This window comes from Contarinia nasturtii, unplaced genomic scaffold (genome assembly GCF_009176525.2).
Source record: "Contarinia nasturtii isolate CC-2019 unplaced genomic scaffold, AAFC_CNas_1.1 Cnas_scaffold_129, whole genome shotgun sequence".
In the NCBI taxonomy this organism is placed as follows: Eukaryota; Metazoa; Arthropoda; class Insecta; order Diptera; family Cecidomyiidae; genus Contarinia; species Contarinia nasturtii.
The window spans coordinates 1,962,903-1,985,173 of record NW_022197486.1 but is presented as its reverse complement, the minus strand read 5'-3'; the positions used below and the strand labels follow the sequence as shown (position 1 = coordinate 1,985,173).

Sequence of the window (22,271 nt, the reverse complement as noted above, 5' to 3'; positions counted from 1 at the left end):
AGTACGGTAAGTATTCCGATTCGTAATTGAATATCGATAATATTTGCCATGGAGTTGTCATTTTGACAAACATATACTGTGAAAACGAAAGGTCGGAAGCAAAACACAGAAAGTCTGTGTTTTGAAACAAAATTGTGTATCCTTTTCTCTGCTCGCCGTCAATTTCATATGAGAGAGCAGATAGTGTGAAAAAAAATGTTATCGTTTCGATTGCCAGCAACGTCGATTGGTCGTCAATTAATCCGATCAATAACACGAAATGTATCGCAATCAACAACGTCCAATTCAATCGTTCATCAAGTTTATCCATTTCCAAATATCAAAATCACATCAAATTATCACTTAAATATCAAACCATACGATGTATTGGACTGTCCGGATGGTAATCGATTACGAATTTCACTAAAATCAAAAGATATCAGTAAAATATCATCAAAAGTGGCTGGTTTTTTGGCCAGTTTTGATGCAACCGTAAAAATTGATGAGCATAACATTGTAATCGATACGGTTGATGATTTGGGCACACAAGTAAATGCGGACGAGTTGGCGAACGCGGTTGTTTGTTTAATTGAAGTGCCCATTAAATCGAATTTAAAAGTGGCCAGCAAGCGCGATGTCAACATTGAAAACATGTACAGCGATGATATCAATGTGATAACCAACGACGGTGATGTTACAACCAAAAATATTCATTCGATCCATTTAAATTTGATCGCACAGAACGGCAATATCCAATGTGAAGGCACTACAGTATCACAAAAAACTGACATTCGAAGCTATGGCAAAAAGGTGAAATGAACAAAGACCATTTTTTTTCATTGATATGTAAAATTTAAATGATTAAATCAAATTCACAATTTTATGGTTTATGCAGAATATCCATTTGAATCAAGTGTTGGGCGATTCGTTGACGGCAATCAGTGAAAATGGAATCATATCGACCAATTCATGTTATGCGGAAAATTCGAAATTTATTACGCAAAAGGGTGGCTTACATTTGAAAAATGTGCATAAAAAATCTGAATTGTATCTACTAGATGGAGGCGATTTAGATGTGACCGGGTTTCATGGTACTTTAAATGCAACCACCAACGGCGGTACACTTAATTTTCAATTGACCGAAATGTACGGTGAAAGTCGAATCGAAGCGCAGAACCCAAATCAATTCAATATCAACATATCGGAATTTGTTGAGCAACACTCATGTCTGCAAATCAATGCCAATCAAATTACGCTCGATACGACATTGGAATATTTGGAAAAAAGCCAAAAAGATGATGGCAGTGGTGAAGAATTGCAAACAGGCAATCGTGACATTAACGACGATCAATTGATAATTCGAACGAACGGAAATTTAAAATTAGGCAAATTATCATGGATGGATACAATGAAATTGAAAATGACCGCTACACAAAAACCAGACACCAAGTAAATTATGTTTAAATGTGTGTGTGTTTGTTTGCGCCCTGTGTTGCACGTGAAAAACTAGCAAAAATATTGTTCTGTACTTTAGGCGTAAGTATTTCTCTGTTGACAGTAGTTCGCACTGTGTGCGTGTATGTAGAATACCATCAACAATGCGCTTTACCGCGACTGACAGTAGTCTCACACATACCGTAGCAAACAACTCACAATACTCGACGTGTTAATGTAAAATCAAACGGAGAAAAGTGCAAAATAAAAATAAAAAAATTGTTGTTGCAATTTTAGCGAGAAAATAGTTGGCCCGTGTTTTTATTGAAATTATTTTAGCAAAAGTAATAGTTTCCATTAAAAGAAAACAATGACGCAAATGGAGTTTCAAGCGATTGTATTGGCTGGCGGTCGTGGAACACGTTTTCAGGAGATAACTGGTGAACGGCTCAAATGTTTGTTGCCGATCGGTCCATATCCAATGATTTTCTATCCATTGGAGATGCTACAAAGGCACGGATTTCAAGAAATCATAGTTATTGTTTTGGAATCAGAACGATTTGATATTCAACAAGCAATTGAACGTACACCAATCAAGGCGAAATTGGATTTCGTAACACTGCCCGCCGATTCGAATTTCGGAACAGCCGAAGCGCTGAGACACATTTCAGATCGGTAAGAGATTCATTCTACTCTCTTTCAATGTAAAATCACACACTTTTATCAATGGTATTTTGTTTGATTTTTCAGTATTAAATGCGATTTCGTTATCGTATCATGCGACACCATCACAAACATCGATCTGTTCTCAATGCTAAACTGTTTCCGAAAGACGAATGCATCGATTGTGGCTCAATTGTTCAAAGGCGGTTTGGAAGCCGATACTATTGTGCCGGGGCCGAAAACAAAACATAAACACGGTAAAACCATTTCGTTAGATAAACGGTTGGCATTTGGTTTCATCAATTTGTAAAATGTTTTTAAACATTTTCAATAGATCGTGATTTGATTGGTATTCAACCGGGTACACAACGTTTGGCGTTCCTTGCGTCGACCAGTGACTATGATGAAACATTGAATTTGCCATACCATTTGCTGCATCGATATGGTCAAATCACAATGCACAGTCGCTTAATCGATTCGCATATTTACATTATTAAGAAATGGGTCATTGACTACTTGAAAACGGTACGTTTTGAATATCCTTATGGAGTCGAGTTGGGCGCGCAAATGAAATTTCAATTTTCTATATTCCCACAGAATATGCAAGTATTTTCACTGAAAGGTGAACTGATTCCGTACATTGTGAAAAAACAATTGGCACGTGTGACAAAGCACGAAAATGAAAAACCATTTTCGATGGTCAATGTAAATACAAAGCAAGGTGACATCATTCAATTTATCAAACAAAATGAATTTGATCAGAAAATTACGGAAACATCATCATTCAACGATTCGGTCAATCGAAATCCATTCAGCGACGATTTGATTCGATGCTATGCATTGAATCCACAAGAGAATTGTTTTGGCATTCGAGTGAATACAACACTGTCTTATTGTACGATTAATCAAAAGGTTCGTTTCCTTTTTTTAAATTTCAATCGAAATACTTGGTTTTAATTGGTTTCTTTTTTTTTTTTTGAATTCGTTTTAGATATTTGAATTATGGGAGCAACTCTTTCCCAAGCAAGCTCCAGCATTGGTATCACCACAGGCCTCTATAGATTCCACACAAATGACTGAGTGTGCTGTTGCTGCGTCCACGAAAATTTCCGAAAAAACATCGTTGAAAAAATGCATTTTGGGCACAAGTAGTACAGTCAATCCGAAAACCCGCATTTCAAATAGTGTTTTAATGAATGACGTCCTGATTGAGGAAGGGTTAGTTTTGAATAGATTCGACTTTTTCGGATTCGTTCATTCCTTTTAATTTAATGTATTTTATTGTTCATTAAATATTTAGCTGCATCATTGAAAACAGTGTAATCTGTGATAAAGCAGTAATTCGAAGGGGTTGCGTGTTGAAAAATTGCCTGGTTGGACCGGATCACAAAGTAGCTGAAAATACGAATGCAGAAAAAGTGCATCTGTCCAATTCGGACTTTCAAATCGAATAAATGTTGAATTCTGTTTTTTTCTTCTATCTTTATAAAGCAAACGCTTTGTCAGATGTGTTAATTTTGTAAAAATCACTTATTTTCATATAGTAAAATATTTGATTAAGAATTGTTTTACTTACACAGTCAAATGTCATTTTGCGTATGAATAAATATGAATTGGATTTTTATAAAAAAAAATTGGACAATTTCATCATCGAACTATGTTATTTCCACAAATTTAACTTATTATTTCGTGAAATTTTTCTAAGAATTGTGGAATGAATTAACGGCGCCATCTGTTGCTTACTTTTAAAAGTTCTTTTATTGAGTATTTTAATCAAACGTTCGTCGTATTTGTGTCAACTTCTTATGTACCATACGCGCCACAACAAGTGTATCTAAAAGAGCGTCAAAAAAACTATTAAATTCCATCGGTCAAAGTGAATACAAGTTTATACACACAAGTTTTTTATTGCGTTCAAAATGTCTAATTTCGTTCCAAAAAAAGATCATTTACGGGAAGTTTTAATTTGCTTCTTCCATTTAAAGAAAAATGCAACTGAAGCACATCGTTTACTCACTGAAGCCTATCCTGACTATGATGTAGACGTTAGAATGTGTCAGCGTTGGTTTGCGCGCTTCAAAAGTGGTGATTTCGACACAAAAAACAAAGAACGTCCTGGGCAGCCAAAAAAGATTGAAGATGAAGAATTGGAGGTATTACTCGATCAAGATTCGTGTCAAACTCAAGAAGAACTTGCGAAATCATTAGGAGTGACTCACCAAGCCATTTCAAAACGTTTAAAAGCATAAGGATTCATTCAAAAGCAAGGAAATTGGGTACCACATGAATTGAAACCAAGAGACGTTGAAAGACGATTTTGCATGTCCGAAATGCTGCAAAATTTGCATCGAATTGTTACTGGTGGTGAAAAATGGATTCATTACGAAACGCCCAAGCAAGATATCCATTGTGCTAATGTAATGCTCTGTATTTGGTGGGATCAGAAGGGTGTCCTCTATTATGAGCTGTTAAAACCGGGTGAAACGATCACGGGAGACCTGTATCGAACACAATTGATCCGTTTAAAGAGAGCATTGAACGAAAAACGGCCAGAATATGCGACCGGACATAATTTTCCATCATGACAACGCTCGACATCATATTGCTCAACCGGTTAAAAACTATTTGGAAAATAGTGGATGGGAAGTTTTGCCCCATCCGCTGTATAGCCCAGACATTGCCCCTTCTGACTATCACTTGTTTCGATCGATGCAGAATGCCATGTCTGGAATACGCTTTACTTCAATTGAAGGTATCAAAAATTGGATTGATTCTTTCCTAACCTCAAAAAATGAGCAGTTCTTTTGGCGCGGAATCCATATGCTGCCAGAAAGATGGGAAAAGGTTATAGCTTCCGATGGCCAATACTTTGAATGATATGTTATTTACAGAATTTATGAAATAAAGTTTTATTTTTACCAAAAAAAATGACATTTTTAAGTTGACCTACCAATATATATATAATAATTTTCATATTTAAATAATAAGAATTTGTTCAAATTTTTTACTAATTCAAATAAAATACAAAAATTGCAAAACAAAAATTGCGTTAAGTGATCCGGCCATACTATAAAATGAAACTTCTAATTTCCGAATGGGCAACAGTAATTCGAAACATATTTTAAAAAGTTCGTGGATGAATATGCTTTTAATAAAACATACTCTTAAACATGGTTGATGATGTTACTGTTGTTATCGTTGTGTTGCCACACAAAAAGCTTGTACACTTTAATAACAGCAAGCTCATGGATTGTGCGATAATCACACAATATTCGCTTTTCTATTGGTGTGTGCATTCAAAATGTGACAAATAAAGAATGAGAGTTCGCGCGTCGAGTGTCTTTTCATATTTCGTATTGGCCGGGATATACAGACATTTATCATGTCATTGTTTTCGTTTTTTTGTTGTTGTTTTTTTTCTATTGCAATAATAAAAATGCGTAACCAAAGCTTGTCGATGACTATGATGATATTCTCATTTTATTGCGACGATGTGAATCAGACAATGCGTACTTGGAACTGTGCAAGCAGTAGCAACAAAGCGAGGGTGTGTACAAGAGAGAGAGAGAGAGAGAGAGAGAGAGATAACACGAATGATAAAGATTTTTTTCTATGGTTTTTGTTCGCCTTCATCTGCTGAAATATGTTGCTATTTTCATTTATATCATGCACTCATCTCTCTTTCAATAGCAATCTATTGTTTGACGTAAGGAGAACGAGATGAAGCAAAAGTATACATACATTAAAAAAACATAGAATTAGAGAGAGAGAGAGAGAGAGAGAGAGAGAGAGAAAGTGAATTTAGAAGCAAGTTTTAGCCACTTATAAGATGAATATATGTGGAAGCACAACCTAATCAAATGATAATATTGCGACATGTTTTGAGCATGTTACAAAAGACTGACAGTTGAGAGGCAAAAAAAATACACACGATGAGAAAAGCAAAAAGAAAACGGCGATATAAAAGCAAGAATGATAGACTGCATGTAAATATGAAATTTCATTTTAATGCATGCGTTCATGTTAGCACACTCAGAAAACCACTTCTTTCTGGCATAATACATTCGTCAAACATTCTTCGGGAAAATGGTAGACGAGAATATGATGAAGAAAAAAAACATTATGACAACGTCGACGACGACGGCAACGACGAAAACTTAGCGCGTGTGGCAAAGAGATAGTAGAAGATGTTTATCCATATTTGGCAGCAACAGCAGCGTATACTATGTTGCGGGGAGTAAACATTAAATTAGCGAATATTTTAAGTGAAGGATCGTCGTCGTCATCATCATTGAGGTGATCAAATGGTTTGCAATTTTATGCATCATTTATCAAATTCAATTCGATGCTTTTTGTGCTCTTTGCCATTGTTGTTACAATGGCATGTACTCAGGCTCAAGAGGTAATATCTGTTTATGTTTCCCCAAACGATATAATAGACTTGTTTTGTAATTTTCGTTGATGCTGATTTGTTTTTCTTTATATCTCTCTCTCTTTCTCTCTTCATTTACCTGTTTTTCGTACGTGATCGTTGCTTATATATTTGAATGCAAACTTATTGTGTACATTGCATTGTTTTATTTGCATCGATGCGAAGCGCCACAATATTAATGTCACACACAATTGAACAAAATAAAAATCGAAACATAATTTTAATTACAATCATCGAACCATGGGGTCAATCACGAAATTCTAGTGTATCTAGTTTTTAATAAGATTTCACTAGAAAACTAGAAAATTCTAGTGCGTGAAGTTGGCCCTCAGTAGTTTTTCATATAAATTATATGGCCTTTGGTGTGAAGTTGGCTTCGTTTGTGACGTCATTATTCGCACTAGATTTACTAGTTTTTCTAGTATTTACTAGCGTGATTCGCCCCATGCATCGAACAAAAAGAAAAAATGTCCGAAATTTTTTTAAATGAAAATGTTTACTTGCACATCAAATGGTTTACCCTCGGTACGTGGCATTTATCACGTAAAAATAATAGTTGGTGTAAACAAAAAACACAGACGGGAAAAAGTGTATATAAATAAAACGAATTGTCTCTCTATTTTAATTAAACGCCAATAATAAATGTTATGGACATGCTGACACGGTTTTTTTTTTTTTTTTTGAAAAACGTCACAGTTTCGATTTGTTTCGATGTTCAGAGTGTGTGTATATGCGAATAATCGGTATCAAACTTAAGTCATTTCTCTAAAAAAAAACTCTTTGGCACTTTTCACAAAAGTTTCACCAAAGAAAAATAAAACGATTATCTTAGCTCGCGGGTGAAGAATAGAATGAACGCGCGACTGTTTTAAATGTGCGCTATGCGCTCACAACAAGCTTTCGGATTTCTTGCATTCGCTTTTTCTCTGATACACTCGACACACTCATTTTGACAATAATGCTGATTCTCGTGCTTCACTCGTATCTCCATGTGTTCCTTTTTATTCTACTTTTTCTTCATTTCACTCCGTATGTTTGGTTTATGGATATAAATAAATCGATAGGTTTCCATTACTATGCAATGCGGTGCTCAGGAACATTTTTCATGAAATTGCTTTGCATGTATTTACATTTTTAACGTGCAAAGTTTCAACGGCGCTTTTTTTCGTGTTCCTTTTTATTCTGATTTTTTATGCTTTCTTATTTTTGGGGTGTGTGTGTATGTATGTGCTGGCATGTTATTTCTTGATCGATGTCTTAAGCATTTTGATTTATGACTCTATGACTATTTAATAAATGCACATAAAAAGTGCAATAAAACAATTTCTATCAAGAGATCGTTATGGTGGTTGTGGTTGTGTTCTTTCTCCAGAAATTAAAGGAACTGAACAAAGACACCGATATAAAAGGAAATCAAAAGAGAGACAAATTGCAAAATCGAGTATATTGCCCAAAATTGAGAGAAGAATTGGATGACGTTGAGGGGGAAGATTTGATTTGAATTAAAAAAGAAATGCTCAATCGAATCCGTTAAAGTTACTCGTCCGAAAATCACCTTTTTCCATTCAATTTACGATTCGACACAAATAATTCCCAGTTTCTTGTATTTTGTTTCATTTAGTCAAAGAGCGATGATATGGCAAATCGAGAGATTGAGAGAGAGCGGATGGTTGTGAGCAAAAGCATCTCCGAGCAGTTTTAATATGTGTTTATGTTGTATTATTGACGATGCACGGTGTGCGATGGCCAAACAGACGGATAAACAAGACAAGGCAAATAACACGAATTAATACCAGACATCTCATGGTCAGGACATAACAGCAATTATGCGCTTCGGCTGTTACGCTATATTCACAATTTTCAATCCAACAAAATAACAGACATAGCATATACACTCTAATTTATTATAGAAACATACAATGTGACTTCAATATCTCAACAAAAACATTTCTCTTACAACATCATACATAATGAAATCCACACAAAATTACATGTGTATGATTATATATAAATTTTCGTTCGGCGTCGCAATTTGTTCGCGAAAAAAAAAGAAGTTCACACAGTAAAACTGATTGAAATCGGTGTTTATATTAATCAGCTACCTCAAATCGCTTCATCATTGATGAATTGCACACGCAATTCGAACAAACGAAAGAACGAAAATTCCAATATTTTGATATGAATGTGAGCCCCCACGAGAAATGGGATATCAAAAGCGTACACGACGTGTGAGTACAAGTATATGCCTCTCGTGAATTTCGATTTGGCGATAAATAGAAACGCAGAGAGAACGATAGAGAGAGAGAGAGAGCAGGAGCGTAGCACAGCAAAATACACATTACTTTGCTTCATGCTTGATAAGCATTGCATGGGATTTTCATGTGCGTGCGATTAATTTGTTAGTTGATTGGTTGGTGTGTATATTCTTGTTCATAGCGTTTATTATTTACACTTTAAACGCTTAGTCAGCGTCAACGAACGATTCAAACAATCAGATTTTGTGCTATAGTTTGGTATCATATGTGTGCGTCTAACACGCTCCAAACTCTGATTCCCACCAACATAAGAGTCAACCACACATCACCAGCGAGCATATGCGCACAAAAACCTCCAAAGATCTGCTGCAAAACAAATTGTGCATAGATCGGTATGGATACGAACTGGAACATATAATAATAAAAAAAAATGTAACAAACATAGAAGAAAACGCGAAATGGAGCTGAACATAAGATAGATACCAAACACCAAATTCAACTTTCATTCAGTTCTTAACCAACTAAAATTATACCTGACAAAACGAAATCGATCCGAATTTGCAATACAATACAATAGAAAAATATAATAAAATTGAATCGAATAATATGATGTGCCTCACCGTTCATAATACACCCTCCATTCCAAAAGTTCCGGAACTTTTTAAAAATAATAGATACCAGTGGCGCCACCTACTGGATACTATATGCGTTTGATAAGGTACTTGCCCCACTGATATCATGTCCAAGTTTCATAAGGATCGGATGTAAACATGTCAAGATATTGCGTCTTATTTTTTTGTATCTTTTGTTCTCGGTGACAAAATGAATTTCTATATATTGAATAATCCATAACGATTATTGCAGATAGTCAGATGTATAGAGTCTCTAGAACATGAAATAGACAGTAAGTCACTTTTTCACGATATTGCATTTGCTCATTTTCAGTCATCTGTCAACAAAAAAACTAAGATGTCCATTGCATAATTCTCCATTTTCATTTCATATATCTTGTATGGTTATCTTCTTTCCAACCAGTGCATTTGCTGATGGGCACGAATCGATACAACAATTCTGTGTTCAATTTCCGACCGTTGACCGATGACGCAAACATAATAACACATTCGACGCAATAGCTTAGCTGTCAGTGGTCCGATCCTTATGAAACTTGGACATGATATCAGTGGGGCGAGTACCTTTCTAACGCATATAATATCCAGTAGGTGGCGCCACTGATATCTATTATTTTTAAAAAGTTTCGGAACTTTTGGAATGGAGGGTGTAATATAAACTTATAAACACCGTTATACGTGTATGTTTTGAGCGCGCATTACAATTTTTCTTACCGCTTTTTTTTCTCTGCTTGTTCTCTCTCGGCGATTTACTCTAACGCCGTTTTTTATTTCGAGTTTTCTTCTTGCCAGGCAACTGAAACATCAAACTGTATTGCCTGATAAAGTTAACGCGCTTCTTATAAGTTATTCACACATGAAGCAAAATGTACGCTCACAAAAATAACACAGAGACCGACCAGGAGAAAGAGAGCGAGAGAGAGAGAGAATGATGGCTGAAAATAGAAACAAATCCATTGTCCATATATTATACATACTTGGCAAATATGCACAAAATGGCTTTTGCCATAACATGGTATACGACCATACTACGTTTACCGTTCCTTATCCACATATGTATATGTAAATTAGTATATATGTATGTGTGAATGTATGTGCGAGCAATGTGTTTTTATTGTATTGGATGTGGATGATTTAAAACTCCAGTAGTAGAAGCAGCAGCAGCAGCTTGATATTTTTCCTATTCTCGTTTTCATCGAATATTGAGCTCTAAACCAAAATGCGTAATCTTGTTCAGATGTAAGTAATAGCACAATGGTAATAACGTCATAGGCATTCAGCTCAATAACAGTTCGCGAGTAAAAATAGCCAATATAACAGAAAGAACGTCATTGCTGGAGCATATCCGCTCGTATCTATTGTTAAGCGCATGAATAAAGCAGCAGCGGCAACAGCAGCAGCAGCAGCAGCAGCAGCAGCAGCAGTAGCAACATTGATGCTCATGGATTAGAGACAAAATCCCTTTGGAATATTGACTTTAAAGCTCACTCTGTCCAAAATGTTAAAGCAGTGGTCGCAAATGAAACTTGTATGAAACGATAAAACTATTTTGCTGCATTCGAAGATCATAATTTTGCAATGAGCATCGCGTTGAAAATAAGAGAAAGACTAGAGACTAAAACCGCTTTCCGCCTTCAGAAAAAGATACTCAAAAACAAACAAACAAAAAACAAAACAAAACCAAAGTCGATAGATATACTTGCTTTCTCTGTAGCAGAAAGAAGAAGCTGAATTATACAGGGAAAAGAAGCGAAGAACTGTTATTCATTGCTCCTTACGCTAGCTACACATTGTTTATGGATGCTTTTTAGTCTTTTACTGCTCTGTCCCTGATTTATATGATGAAGAAAAAAAAAAAAACAAACGAAACACCGAAGAGAGAGAAGAACCATAGCATACGGAGAGTTCAAAGCGTGCACAACAAAACGGGAGAAAAACCGAAATGAACGAAACAGAGTGAAAAAAAAAAACACAGGCAACACAACATCGAACGTATGAACTGAATACCGCGCGATGGAGCTGAATTGTGTATCACTCATACACGAAGCTTGATGTTTGTCTATACACACTTTTTGATCCGTAAGAGAAGTGCAGGTGTACAAGCACTCTTTCGATGTGCTTCCACACGATGTACTCGCACAAAGGGAAAACAAACACACCATCGATAAAAAAGACCAACAACAGACGAACATACACGAATATCACGGCACACGTATACACACAAAGAAAATGGTCTCGGTACAAATCAATACAGTACACAATGCTGCTATATATTATTTCCCGGGCGCAGCGATTGCGCTGTATACAATCACAATAATTCACAGAGAGTGTATGGTCTGTATTTCTACTGTTGCCGTGGCTGTGGCTGTGTTATTGCAGTTGCCTTTCCAACATCCAAACGTTTAATGTATCTTTTTAGGCAAACGATACGAAATGGTTACATTAGCACGGGTCGATTTCCATGTGGTTCTACGCATATTGAATGATATATGGATGTTTATATAGCTCAAATATTCTTCTTTTTTTCGGGTTTGAGATTGATTGCGTTGGAAACTGAATGCTTTTATTGATGATAATGCTTCTTCTGCTGCTGCTGCTGCTGATGCTGCTGGTGGTGGTCATTGAATCGTTCAACTGTTTTTGTTACGAATGATTTTTTTTCTTCTTCTTCTGCGTATCGTATCGTATTGTGCGAGTCTTTTTTCCACACTCAAAGGTGCTTTTAATATATCGTCGTCTCTTTCTCTTGGTATCGTTGCTCAGCAGACACATACACAAAATCAAAGCTCTATTTAAGCAGGGTGTAGTATTGTGATTGTCAAATACCCGTATATATATATATATATATATAGATTGGAGCAGATATAACGAGTGAATTTCCAATGAGCTGCGTGTGCGAAATGTGGGGGAGAGGTAGAGATAGAATGAACTTAACTCTGCAATATATTTTTGACTCGTTGTAATTTTTTTACCCAAAAATTTAATTTATGCAACATTGGTCATATAATATACACTTATATGAGTAACAAGCTGTGTTCATCTCATGAATGGAGTCAGCTTGAATAGAAGAATGAATGATACGAGAAAAAAAACGAACGTGTTTGTGAACAATAAATATGTGAATATGTGCTGCCATGCCAAAGCTCCGTACCATCTTAGCTTTAACGAAACGAATTTAAAATGCTGCCTCACCAAATTTGTGTGCCCGAAATACAATCGCATCAAAAATGGTTTCAAAATGAGAATGCACGACATGAAAAGACGGGACTAACACATCATAAACACAATCGTAGTGTACACACACGATGCGTACAAAAGCAAAAAGGAAAATATTGTTCGCTTCAAAACAATGAACTGAGTTGAGTTTAGTGGAATGCTTGTCTAATGTAATTTGCAACAATGAACATGTATATATTCATATTGACGATTTAGTTAGATATGAGTGTGTATATGTGTGTGTGGCGTTTGGATGTGAAGAGCTGATCTCTGTTATGTGGATGAATACTGCAATAATCAACGACCAACGTGTTAGCATTGGCCGAATGATTTTGCACGGCAACCGGTCGATGGTGAATGTCGTCGATTAGATTTGGCAAGACATGGAGAATGTCGCATCGGTCGCACCCAAATAGCTTTATACCAAACCGTTTCGATTTAGAATAAGCACATACAAATCGCTGCTTTTGGTGGTGTTTTTATTAATACTGTCACTGCTGCTGTTGCTGCTCTTTTCTATCACTCTTGCCGTTGTTCCCTTTGCTGCATATAAAAGTGTGTGGTCGTTAAAATGATTTTGAATGTTTTTATCGTCATCACACACAAGATATTGCCCAAAGAAACACACACAAACAGGGAGAGACAGAGTGAGAGAGAGAGTGCTTGACACACTGTGTGTCTCTATAATCTTGTCTATCGCTGCTTTCAATGTTTCTTGATGGCGGCATTTTTACGAATGTGCATGTGCAAAAGCTTTCACATACACAAATATGTTGTCTATCTCTGCGTATGGTTTGATATTAAGTGCGATAATATCATATTCGTTCCATACTAACTCAATGTTCAAATGCAGCACACCATTGTGATACAGCTTCAATAATAGCCATCGCATCACTTATAATGTGGCGGTAGTTTTTCGTATTTGAAGTACAATATTTCAACTCTTAACGGCCATCCTATTAACTCTATCGAGCATATCATGATGTACGTTGATTGAGTTGACGACACGTAAATCTGTTTGTTTTCTCTCTTTTCCTGTCTATCTCGTTTTCACCGAAAAATATTAATAATGGTAGCGTTCGCCAAATCCTTACCGATGCCATTTGCATTAATATGAAGGATTTGACAAAGTCATCGTGTAAACTGTGTGAGATATCTACGATACACAATTCAATCGTCAAAGGTTATGTTCTCGTTTGTTCAGCCGGTTAAGCTTCAAACACTCCATTTCTTTCACACTCAACAACATCATTCATGTGAAATTATAGAGGAAAACCAAAGGGAACGACAGAAAAAAATCCACTTTTACGGCAAACAAGTTTCATATGTGCGTATTTCTGCCGCCCAAAAACATCTGTATATATTCGTGTGCATACTGAGCTTTTGGCCATCAGCGCGCACATGCTTTAGATTAATAATGCCAAATCAACACTAAAGGGTAAAAATGGCAAAATAAAATCAGGAAATTTCTCTTGAGCGAATGGTGAACCATTTTGATTTACTTGTTATTATTTTCTCTCTCTCCCCCCCATCCTTTCTTTTTGTGTGTCTTAAGATAAGGAAAGAAGAAAAACAACAACAATAAAGTTTCGCATTCAAACTAGTAGAAGATCAATGGCTGGTTTTATGATTGCTATTACTGTTTTCGTCATTTGCGACACAAAGATTTTGTGTGTGTTTTGTACAAAGCAACCCGCACACTACCATTGGCTGGAAATCTCGGCCGAATTTTTTTTCTGCAAACATTTCAGAGCCAATACACGCACACGCACATGTATAATATGTCAGGCGATGAGTTGCTGTGCGTGTGAGAGTTTGTATGTGTGTGTGTGTGTGTGTGTATGTAGCTACGCATATTTGTGGAAACAGACTCAATTTACAAGTGTACCCGTATTGTGTTGTCGCGTGCAAAGTGGCAAAACCAACAAAAGAAGAAAAAGCAAACACCGATCGAAAAAAAGCACACATAACACACTGTCAAAATCTCGAAGAGTGAGAATCAGCTTCCTATCTCGCATTCGAATAGCGTATGTTTTCTTTTCAAGAGTTCCAATATACTGGTTGTTGTTGCTGTTGTCGCTGCTTGCGCTCTAGCTGCTGTAAGCTTTTTTGCAAGTGTTCGTGATTTTGGAACGGTTCTTTGTGTATTCTTAGGAGCGAACATCGACGCTTTATTGCCGTATTCCATCTGTTTAAATGTGTGCTTTCAAAGCGGGTCCACACAGTGTGGCGCAATAGAAAGGCAATAGAAAAAGAATACACAGGCAGAAAAAGAAACGCTTTGAATTTTGTTGAAAACTCGGTGTATGTTTTGAACGACAACGGTAACGGCGTACAACGACGACGACGACGACGTCGACGAGAATCCATACCGTGTACATTTTAGTTTAGGGGTTGTGGCGCATGCGTCTGACGCATTTTTCTCAATCGAAATTTAGCGTTCTGGCCAAACGTAAAGAAAATTGTGCTTTTTCGTATTTTATGTGTCCCGCCCAGTATTTCTGCTAGTCTGAGAAAAAAATCGGTCTGTACGGATGTTCGTAGTTATAGGCTCAGCAATTCAAAGAGAAAGCACCAATAAATTTCACCATTTTTCAAAGCAAAAAGAGAAAATTTAACACACGCACTAAAAAAAATTCAACTTAAACACATTTTTTCGCATAAACATTAAATCGTTAATTCAAAACAATTCACAAATTTAGTGTATAACAAACAACTCATTTAACAAATGAAGAAGAAAAAAACACAACAAGAAAATTAAAGCAAAGAGCAAAAAAATAAACAATAAAGAATACCTAACATACACCGTTCATAGAAAGAAGCTTGAACTCGCAATTTTCTTTTTATAGCTATGGTGCTACCGTTGTAGTACTGTTGTTCCGCTTTAGAGATAGGAATAGAAAATCAGTTTTATTTGTTTGAGGAGTAATAGTGCCAAAACCGAAAATGAATTGAGTGATCTAGTTCTTTGTTGATATCATAATTAGATTAACTAATTGTGCAGAATCAACGACCGTTCATAATTTTGAAGAAAAAAAAAAAAGAAAATAATTGAAGAATTAAAAGTTAAATCACGAACATTTTGCGATTGCTTTGAATCCAATTCACATAATCATTTTCAATAATTAATATCTCCCGCTGTCGAGCGGTACAGGACTCCCTCTCTCACTTTCTGTATAAAAAAAATATATATATTCCAATACGTGAATCTATCTATATCTCTTTATATATGTATTGTTCGAATAGAATTCCGAATAAGAGAATCAATGTGTGCGAAAAAGAGAGCGAGTGACAGAGAAAGAGAGAATGCTAAACGCTTTCTCCGTTAGTTTTCCATTCAAGAAACCAACTGGTATCATTTCTATTTTCGAATTTGGCATTTATTCCCTTTTTATTTATAGGTAAAGAAATATAAACGATAAACGCAAAGTGTTACCGATGTCTTTGAACTCATTGCAAATCGCATTTGTACAGTGCTAACGCAAGTCATATACGAAACGAAATTGAAAAGCAGAAGCAGACAAAGAGAACGTGCGAGACAGAGAAAAAGAGGGACAAATAGAAAAAATAATAATAATAATAAAATTACAATCGAATGACAGATACGGCGAGAAAAAGTCGAAGAAAATTATAAAATACTCATACAAACACACATACATACAACTTATTTTTTTTTTGTTTTAAATTGAAATAATAAAAAAAAAATCATAAACAATAAGCATTGAGCAAAACAGAGACCAAGATATTCGATACGAACAACAACAATAAATATATCAGACTCTTGAAAGGCAAAACAATATCGAAATCTGGATAAAATACAAATACACACGATTTATTTTATGCAATAGACGCGACAAGAGTGAAAGAGAAAAAACGATAAAGCGACGATTGGCGAAAACCAGAGAAGGAGAAAAAGAAAATACTGTGTAAAAAGTAAAATAACAAAAAAAAAAAAAGAAAACAAGTTTATGTATATTTCTCGATAGTGTTTGCACGATACAGTGATTGTGTTATTGGACAAGTGTCCTGTACCAAATAAGTGTATATGCGACTTAGACGCGCAACGAATACGCATCCACTCAATACTTGTGAAATAGCACATCAATCTATATATATATACATACACGGTTATCGGCAACTCGGCGAAATCAGTACGAAAACGAAAGCTCGAACGAACAAAACAACAAAAACAACGTAATTCAGTCCAAGCTAGAGAAATCGCGGACAAAATTATGACAAAACAACTGAACAACAAATTGCTGAAGATCGTTTGATTGTGGTGTGTGCTTGTTGCTTTGTTCAAGAGGTATTTCAACACACACACATAGAGAAAGAGCGCTAACAAAAAGTGCATCGAAATCGTGGAATTTCTTTGGAATGCACGCAATCATTACGCAATAAATATTTATTATTCGTTGTACGTTTGGTGCGGAAGAGAGGGAGAGAGAGAGAGATAGAATTAAAAACATAGCCCATTTAATTCGAAAGTAAGAGAGACGAAGAGTGTGTGTGGTTAACATCAAAGTTTTCTGGACTGGACTGGACTGGACTGAATTGAACGAGAAAGTAATCGAATACATACACCAATAAATCAACGGTGTGTCATCATTTTCTCATAAACCAACTCACTCATACGACAACACACGGGGATCAGAATTGCTGGTGTACACGGTTGTATTTGCGCTTTTCACCTCTCTCTCTCATTTTACCAGAACGAAGCAGAAGAGAAAAGAGAGATAAACATGTTCCATCCGACACAGAGATTTTGCAAAAATGTCGACATTCCGTTGCCACGCCAATGATTAATATGGTTTACATATTAATATATAAAATCATATTAACCGGTATGAGCCAGTTTCTTATGAAATTGGGATGACAACGCATATACATTGCTAAGTTATTGTCCATTATACAGGCACCCACACACACTTATATACATACCATTATTACATTACTCGACGGAATAAAAGGTAAACAGTAACAACAGCAACATCAAAAAAAATTAATTAAACAAGACACAGTAGCATGCACTGAGAGCAGCCAGAGAGGACGACGAGACAAAACACACAAGAAAAAACAAACACACACATATATATAAATACACCAAACAACATCAAATGCATGCAAAATTCCAGAACGAATATTCAATTTGCGCATTACCAAAGTACACATACCAAAGTACATAACGCGAGAATCAAACTGCTGTCGAACGTTTCACATATCGTTGTTGTGCTTTTGACCGACTGATATGGAATATCGTTATAGTTGCAAAAGGAACTGAAAAACCAGCTGAAGAAAAACAAAAACACGGAAAGTGTAATTTTTTAACACCACTGACTCCTTCACGTCATTGTCTTGTCTTCTAAGCGCAAATAATATAAGAAGAAGTAGAAGAAAAAATAAACAAATAAAAGAAAAGAGAATAATAGCGAATACACGAAAATACGAATAAAAGAAAATTCACACGCGATCACATGTAAATGATAGCGCATTACACATTCTAAAGAATACATCATCTCTCGGAGCGTATTACATTCATTCTAATTTAACGTTGTTTTTTTTTCTTCTTTTTTTCGAATAAAAAAAGAAACTAACTCGCACTCGCATAAAATAATGAAAATATCGAAAATTTAAACATAAAAAAACAGAAGTCGAAGCTTAAAATACAAGGAATTATATTCAATCAGAGAGGTGTAACAAATTTGACGGAAAAAATCAAACGATTTCATCCTTAGACTCACGAGTTATATTCACGAAATTACCCTCCACCTATATACATACAAAAAGTATATAAATTCTCTCATATGCGGTTCGTTTCCAATGAAATACTACTATACGATGAAGTAGCTGTAGTGAATAACCAGAAACTACTTAAACCACACACACAAAGAACACACACTTAAAAATACTCAATAGAAATTATTTAACTAATTCGAAAAACGAAATAAATTTAGGAAGCGCGCGCGTATAATAAAATTTATATCTAAAATTAAACTTAAATTTAAATAATAATAAAAACAAAATCGAAACATAAACTAAAACTTCAAAAAAAAAAAACAAGTTTAAACAAAAAGAGGAAAACAACCAAAACAATACAACACATACACACAATGGATCTACTGCCGAAAAGTTTAATACTATGGCTTACAATCACCATTGCCATATTCCTACCATCGTTCACATCAAGACAACAGAATACCGTAGATGCAGCGTAAGTATATAAAACTGAAAGCAAAACCATTTCATTTATTTTCTTGTTGTTTTCCTTTTGTCATTACTTTTTGTTCGTTGTGTCAATGTGATGCGCTTTATTTTCATTTAGTATTGTGTATCGACATTTATCATTCAATATAAAAATTGGCTACTTTATTGATGGTAAACGACTGGTTAGAGAACAAAAAAAAATTGGAGCTTTTCCACATTATTTGTACAATTTTTTTTTTTGTTGAATGGGGTGAAATTCATCTGTCAAGTGGCATTTTATTCTCTCAAATGCCAATTTATCTATGTCATAAAACTTTTCGAGAATAAACGACATTCGAATCATTCGTCTGGTTAATTCCAAAGATGAGAAAATATATTTGCAGACATTTTTAATACTGTCAATCAGTCGATGCATTGACCCTGCATGTGACTATGTTTGTTACGAATTGGTTGATAGAAAAAAGGCATCTTCTTTTTAAAGCGCCAAGTGGACGAACTTTCATTTCTTTTCATCATCGAACATCAATCGCATATACAATGACGAAGATGAAAATCAGTTTCAATGCATACAGCCACTTGGCTCAAGAAGTTTACACCATCACACGAAATGTCCTATCGAAATGTCTCATCGAATAGGACAGGAAAGGCGAATCGCAAAAGTAATTATTGTTGTTGTTGGCTGTTTCCTCCTTTTCAACATCATCTTGAAGCGTTTCGCACATGTTTTATGAGACATTTTTGTCTTCACCAGCATTAAAAGCTCCAATGAAACCGAACAACAATTTTAAGAAATGCAAAGAAAGAGTAAGAGAAAAAGAGAATGAACGTATTCATTGAATCTATTATTCGCTGAGCGTCAAGTGGATTTCCACTTGAAATCGAAGTAAACAGACCAAAGAGGCTTTTCAAAGTGCCATTTTGGCTTTTATTTTTTTTGCATTTCAAAAGAGCGAAACCAAAATCAACTCATGTCGGGGTTGGAACGTGGGGGGGGGAGGCGGAGGTCTGTTAGTTTGTGTGGGGGTCAATTGAGGCGCAAAGCAACAAATGGCAATAATAATATTATGATAAGATGTTCTTCTTGATGAAACGTTGCCAAAGCGCAATGGGTTTATTTAACTGAGAACAAAAAAAAACGCAACACTTTATCGCAAGTGTCTTTATTCAGATTAATTGTCTGTGTGTGTGTGTATTGCATGTGAATGGTTTATTTTTTTTTTTTGTTATTACAATTATTATTATTGGTTGATTAAATTTGCGCGTGAGCGGTATATTTGCATTTCTATTTATCTGGTTAATTTCACGTCACTTTTTTTTGTGTGTCAAAAAACTTAATTGGATTCAACAAAATTCCATCGTATGATGATGATGTTAATCTTGAAGGCATTCGAATCGATGGGTCTCCAATTTTGATATGACTATAGATGTTTGCGTGAATGTAAAAGTGTGTCTGTTTACGCTTGATTTAATTCAACAAAATGTTGGGTGTAAGTCTGTTTTTAGACTCAGTCAGCAACACTTCAATTGATTACATAAAAGCGTTTATTTTCGTTTAGCCACTTTTTTTTGGTTTATTCACTTTCGTTCACACAAATGAACACAAACAAACTTCAATTGCGTTAACTTATCGAAGAACTTTCGTTTAATTGTACATTAATTACTAATTCGTGTGAAAATTATTTGAATTAAATAGAGATTAGTGGTTGCTGGTCAACATAGTTTTTACACAACATTCGAATCAACTAACTCGAAAAAAAAGTAGAACAGAGAAAAGCCTGACATTTAATGACATCACCTGAATATTGATACAAAGAGGAATGAAGAGAAAGGGCGTTCTAAATTGTTGTCATCCGACTAAAAATGGAAAAAGCCAAAGAGATTAAATAATCATACGGTTAGTCGGTTTCGAAATAAAACACACGCTCTCTTCTCAAATGGTGATATTTAATTTGTGGTCGGTTTTTTTTTCTGTTATTGTTATAAATGGTTACACACAATTTAATGAAAAACATGCTCATCCATGTTTTGAGCCACATTGATGAATTAAACCGCAGATCGTTAGTGTTTGTATGCAACACAGTGCGTTTTTTTAGACAGAGAAAGAGACGTATAACACTCTCAAACCGTCACCTGTATGATGATGATGTCAAATGGTGATGCTGCGAATGTTGTCGAGTGCTTTTTGTTATTTATATTATTTTTTTTCATTCGCAGTCGATGGGACCGCTCTTGGATTTATTTGTTTAACATTTGCATTTGAAGTGGTTTTTATTTGCAAACATAAGTAAGGACAATGGAAGTTAAAGCGTTGATGTATCCGTGGAAACATTTTCAATTTTATCGAGCACCAAGCGAATGAGAAAAACAATAATAACAAACATGAAAAGCGCAAACATTTCGAGATAATTACAACACTTAATTCTTAACAACTTTCACTGGCTTATTATCGATGTCAATTATGCTTAACTCTGTTAATTGTTCGATGCGATACGATAAGATGGCTCATTGAACTGTGAACAAACAGTAAAGTGAAAGAGATAGATTGTGAGAAGAAAAAAAAAAAAACAAGAACTACACACATACATACAACCCAAGATGAAATTGCTGTTGAAATTAGCCCAAGTGTTTGTACCAAGGGGGGTATGAGAAAATGTCTTCATCATTGTTATTCTTGTCATCACACAATATTTTTTAAACAGTTCCTTCCCATATATGCAAGTACTCAATTTCACTTGACGATCCCTTTTTCACTCTCTGTCTATGTCTTTAAGTTCATTTCGTTGCCAATTTAATCGTCGAATTGGTCGTGTTGTATGCATATAACGCATTCGATTACCATAAATGCTTTTCTGGATGGTATCTCGTATGTCCGTTCCTACTATTTACATCAATAACTGTAATGTGTAACCGCAATTTACCTACCAGCAAAACCAACCGGAAATACGAACACACGACCCTTTTTTCCGTTCGATTACTGTGCTTTCCTCTCATCATTTGTGTACGTTTCATACAGGACATACGCAAATCGTTATGATATTTGTGTCGTTGATTTTGTTATCATCGTTCGTCAAGAAGGAAGAAAGTCATCAAATACTTTTCATCAGCGAGCATTTATTTACCGAAACGTGTTTCCAGTTTCCTTTTTTCGGCAGTAAATTGCCGAATCAAAATAGATTTAATATGGTGACTTTATATTCTGTGGTGCATTCTATTCAATAGTCAAAAGAGATGATGTTTAACGAAGATAGGAGGACGATTAAACAAGAATGAAAAAAACACGTACGCGCAAAGACAAACACACAGTGACAATCGCACAAATGAAATTGAGTGAAGAAAATTTTTACCACTTTGCTACCGATTCAACATCCGATTTTAATTTTTAATTTAGTTTTGAAGTCTCCGGAAATGTTAAACGGAAATACTTTCATGAGGTTTAACAATTAAGTTCAATGTCGTGCA

The 22,271-nt window shown here is 35.4% G+C and overlaps 3 protein-coding genes across 5 annotated transcripts in view; all 3 read left to right on the top strand.

Moving 5' to 3' along the window:
* Positions 1–65: 65 nt before the first annotated feature.
* Positions 66–1,720, top strand: LOC116346754 (protein FAM185A). Its single transcript, XM_031776964.1, has 2 exons — positions 66–789; positions 875–1,720. The coding sequence occupies exons 1-2, from the start codon at positions 196–198 to the stop codon at positions 1,430–1,432; spliced, it is 1,152 nt and encodes a 383-aa protein (XP_031632824.1). The 5' UTR covers positions 66–195; the 3' UTR covers positions 1,433–1,720.
* Positions 1,721–1,751: 31 nt separating this feature from the next.
* LOC116346745 (translation initiation factor eIF-2B subunit gamma-like) lies at positions 1,752–3,616 on the top strand. The gene is made up of 6 exons (XM_031776955.1): positions 1,752–2,088; positions 2,164–2,333; positions 2,411–2,601; positions 2,674–2,988; positions 3,068–3,294; positions 3,377–3,616. The coding sequence occupies exons 1-6, from the start codon at positions 1,784–1,786 to the stop codon at positions 3,528–3,530; spliced, it is 1,362 nt and encodes a 453-aa protein (XP_031632815.1). The 5' UTR covers positions 1,752–1,783; the 3' UTR covers positions 3,531–3,616.
* A 15,020-nt stretch (positions 3,617–18,636) lies between these two features.
* LOC116342941 (gamma-aminobutyric acid receptor subunit beta) overlaps positions 18,637–22,271 on the top strand; it is an 87,928-nt gene continuing 84,293 nt past the window's right edge. For all 3 annotated transcript variants that reach the window (XM_031770777.1, XM_031770785.1, XM_031770768.1), the window contains exon 1: positions 18,637–18,819. In XM_031770777.1, the coding sequence (XP_031626637.1) occupies positions 18,719–18,819 (101 nt within the window). In that variant the 5' untranslated portion in view covers positions 18,637–18,718. The remainder of the gene's footprint in view (positions 18,820–22,271) is intronic.

Excerpts from the sequence above, each read along its gene's own strand:
- LOC116346754 (XM_031776964.1), top strand. The coding sequence starts at position 196 with ATGTTATCGTTTCGATTGCCAGCAACGTCGATTGGTCGTCAATTAATC. Across the intron at positions 790-874 it reads TTCGAAGCTATGGCAAAAAG|AATATCCATTTGAATCAAGT; the intron begins GTGAAATGAACA and ends TGGTTTATGCAG.
- LOC116346745 (XM_031776955.1), top strand. The coding sequence starts at position 1,784 with ATGACGCAAATGGAGTTTCAAGCGATTGTATTGGCTGGCGGTCGTGGA. Across the intron at positions 2,089-2,163 it reads CTGAGACACATTTCAGATCG|TATTAAATGCGATTTCGTTA; the intron begins GTAAGAGATTCA and ends TTGATTTTTCAG. Across the intron at positions 3,295-3,376 it reads GACGTCCTGATTGAGGAAGG|CTGCATCATTGAAAACAGTG; the intron begins GTTAGTTTTGAA and ends TTAAATATTTAG.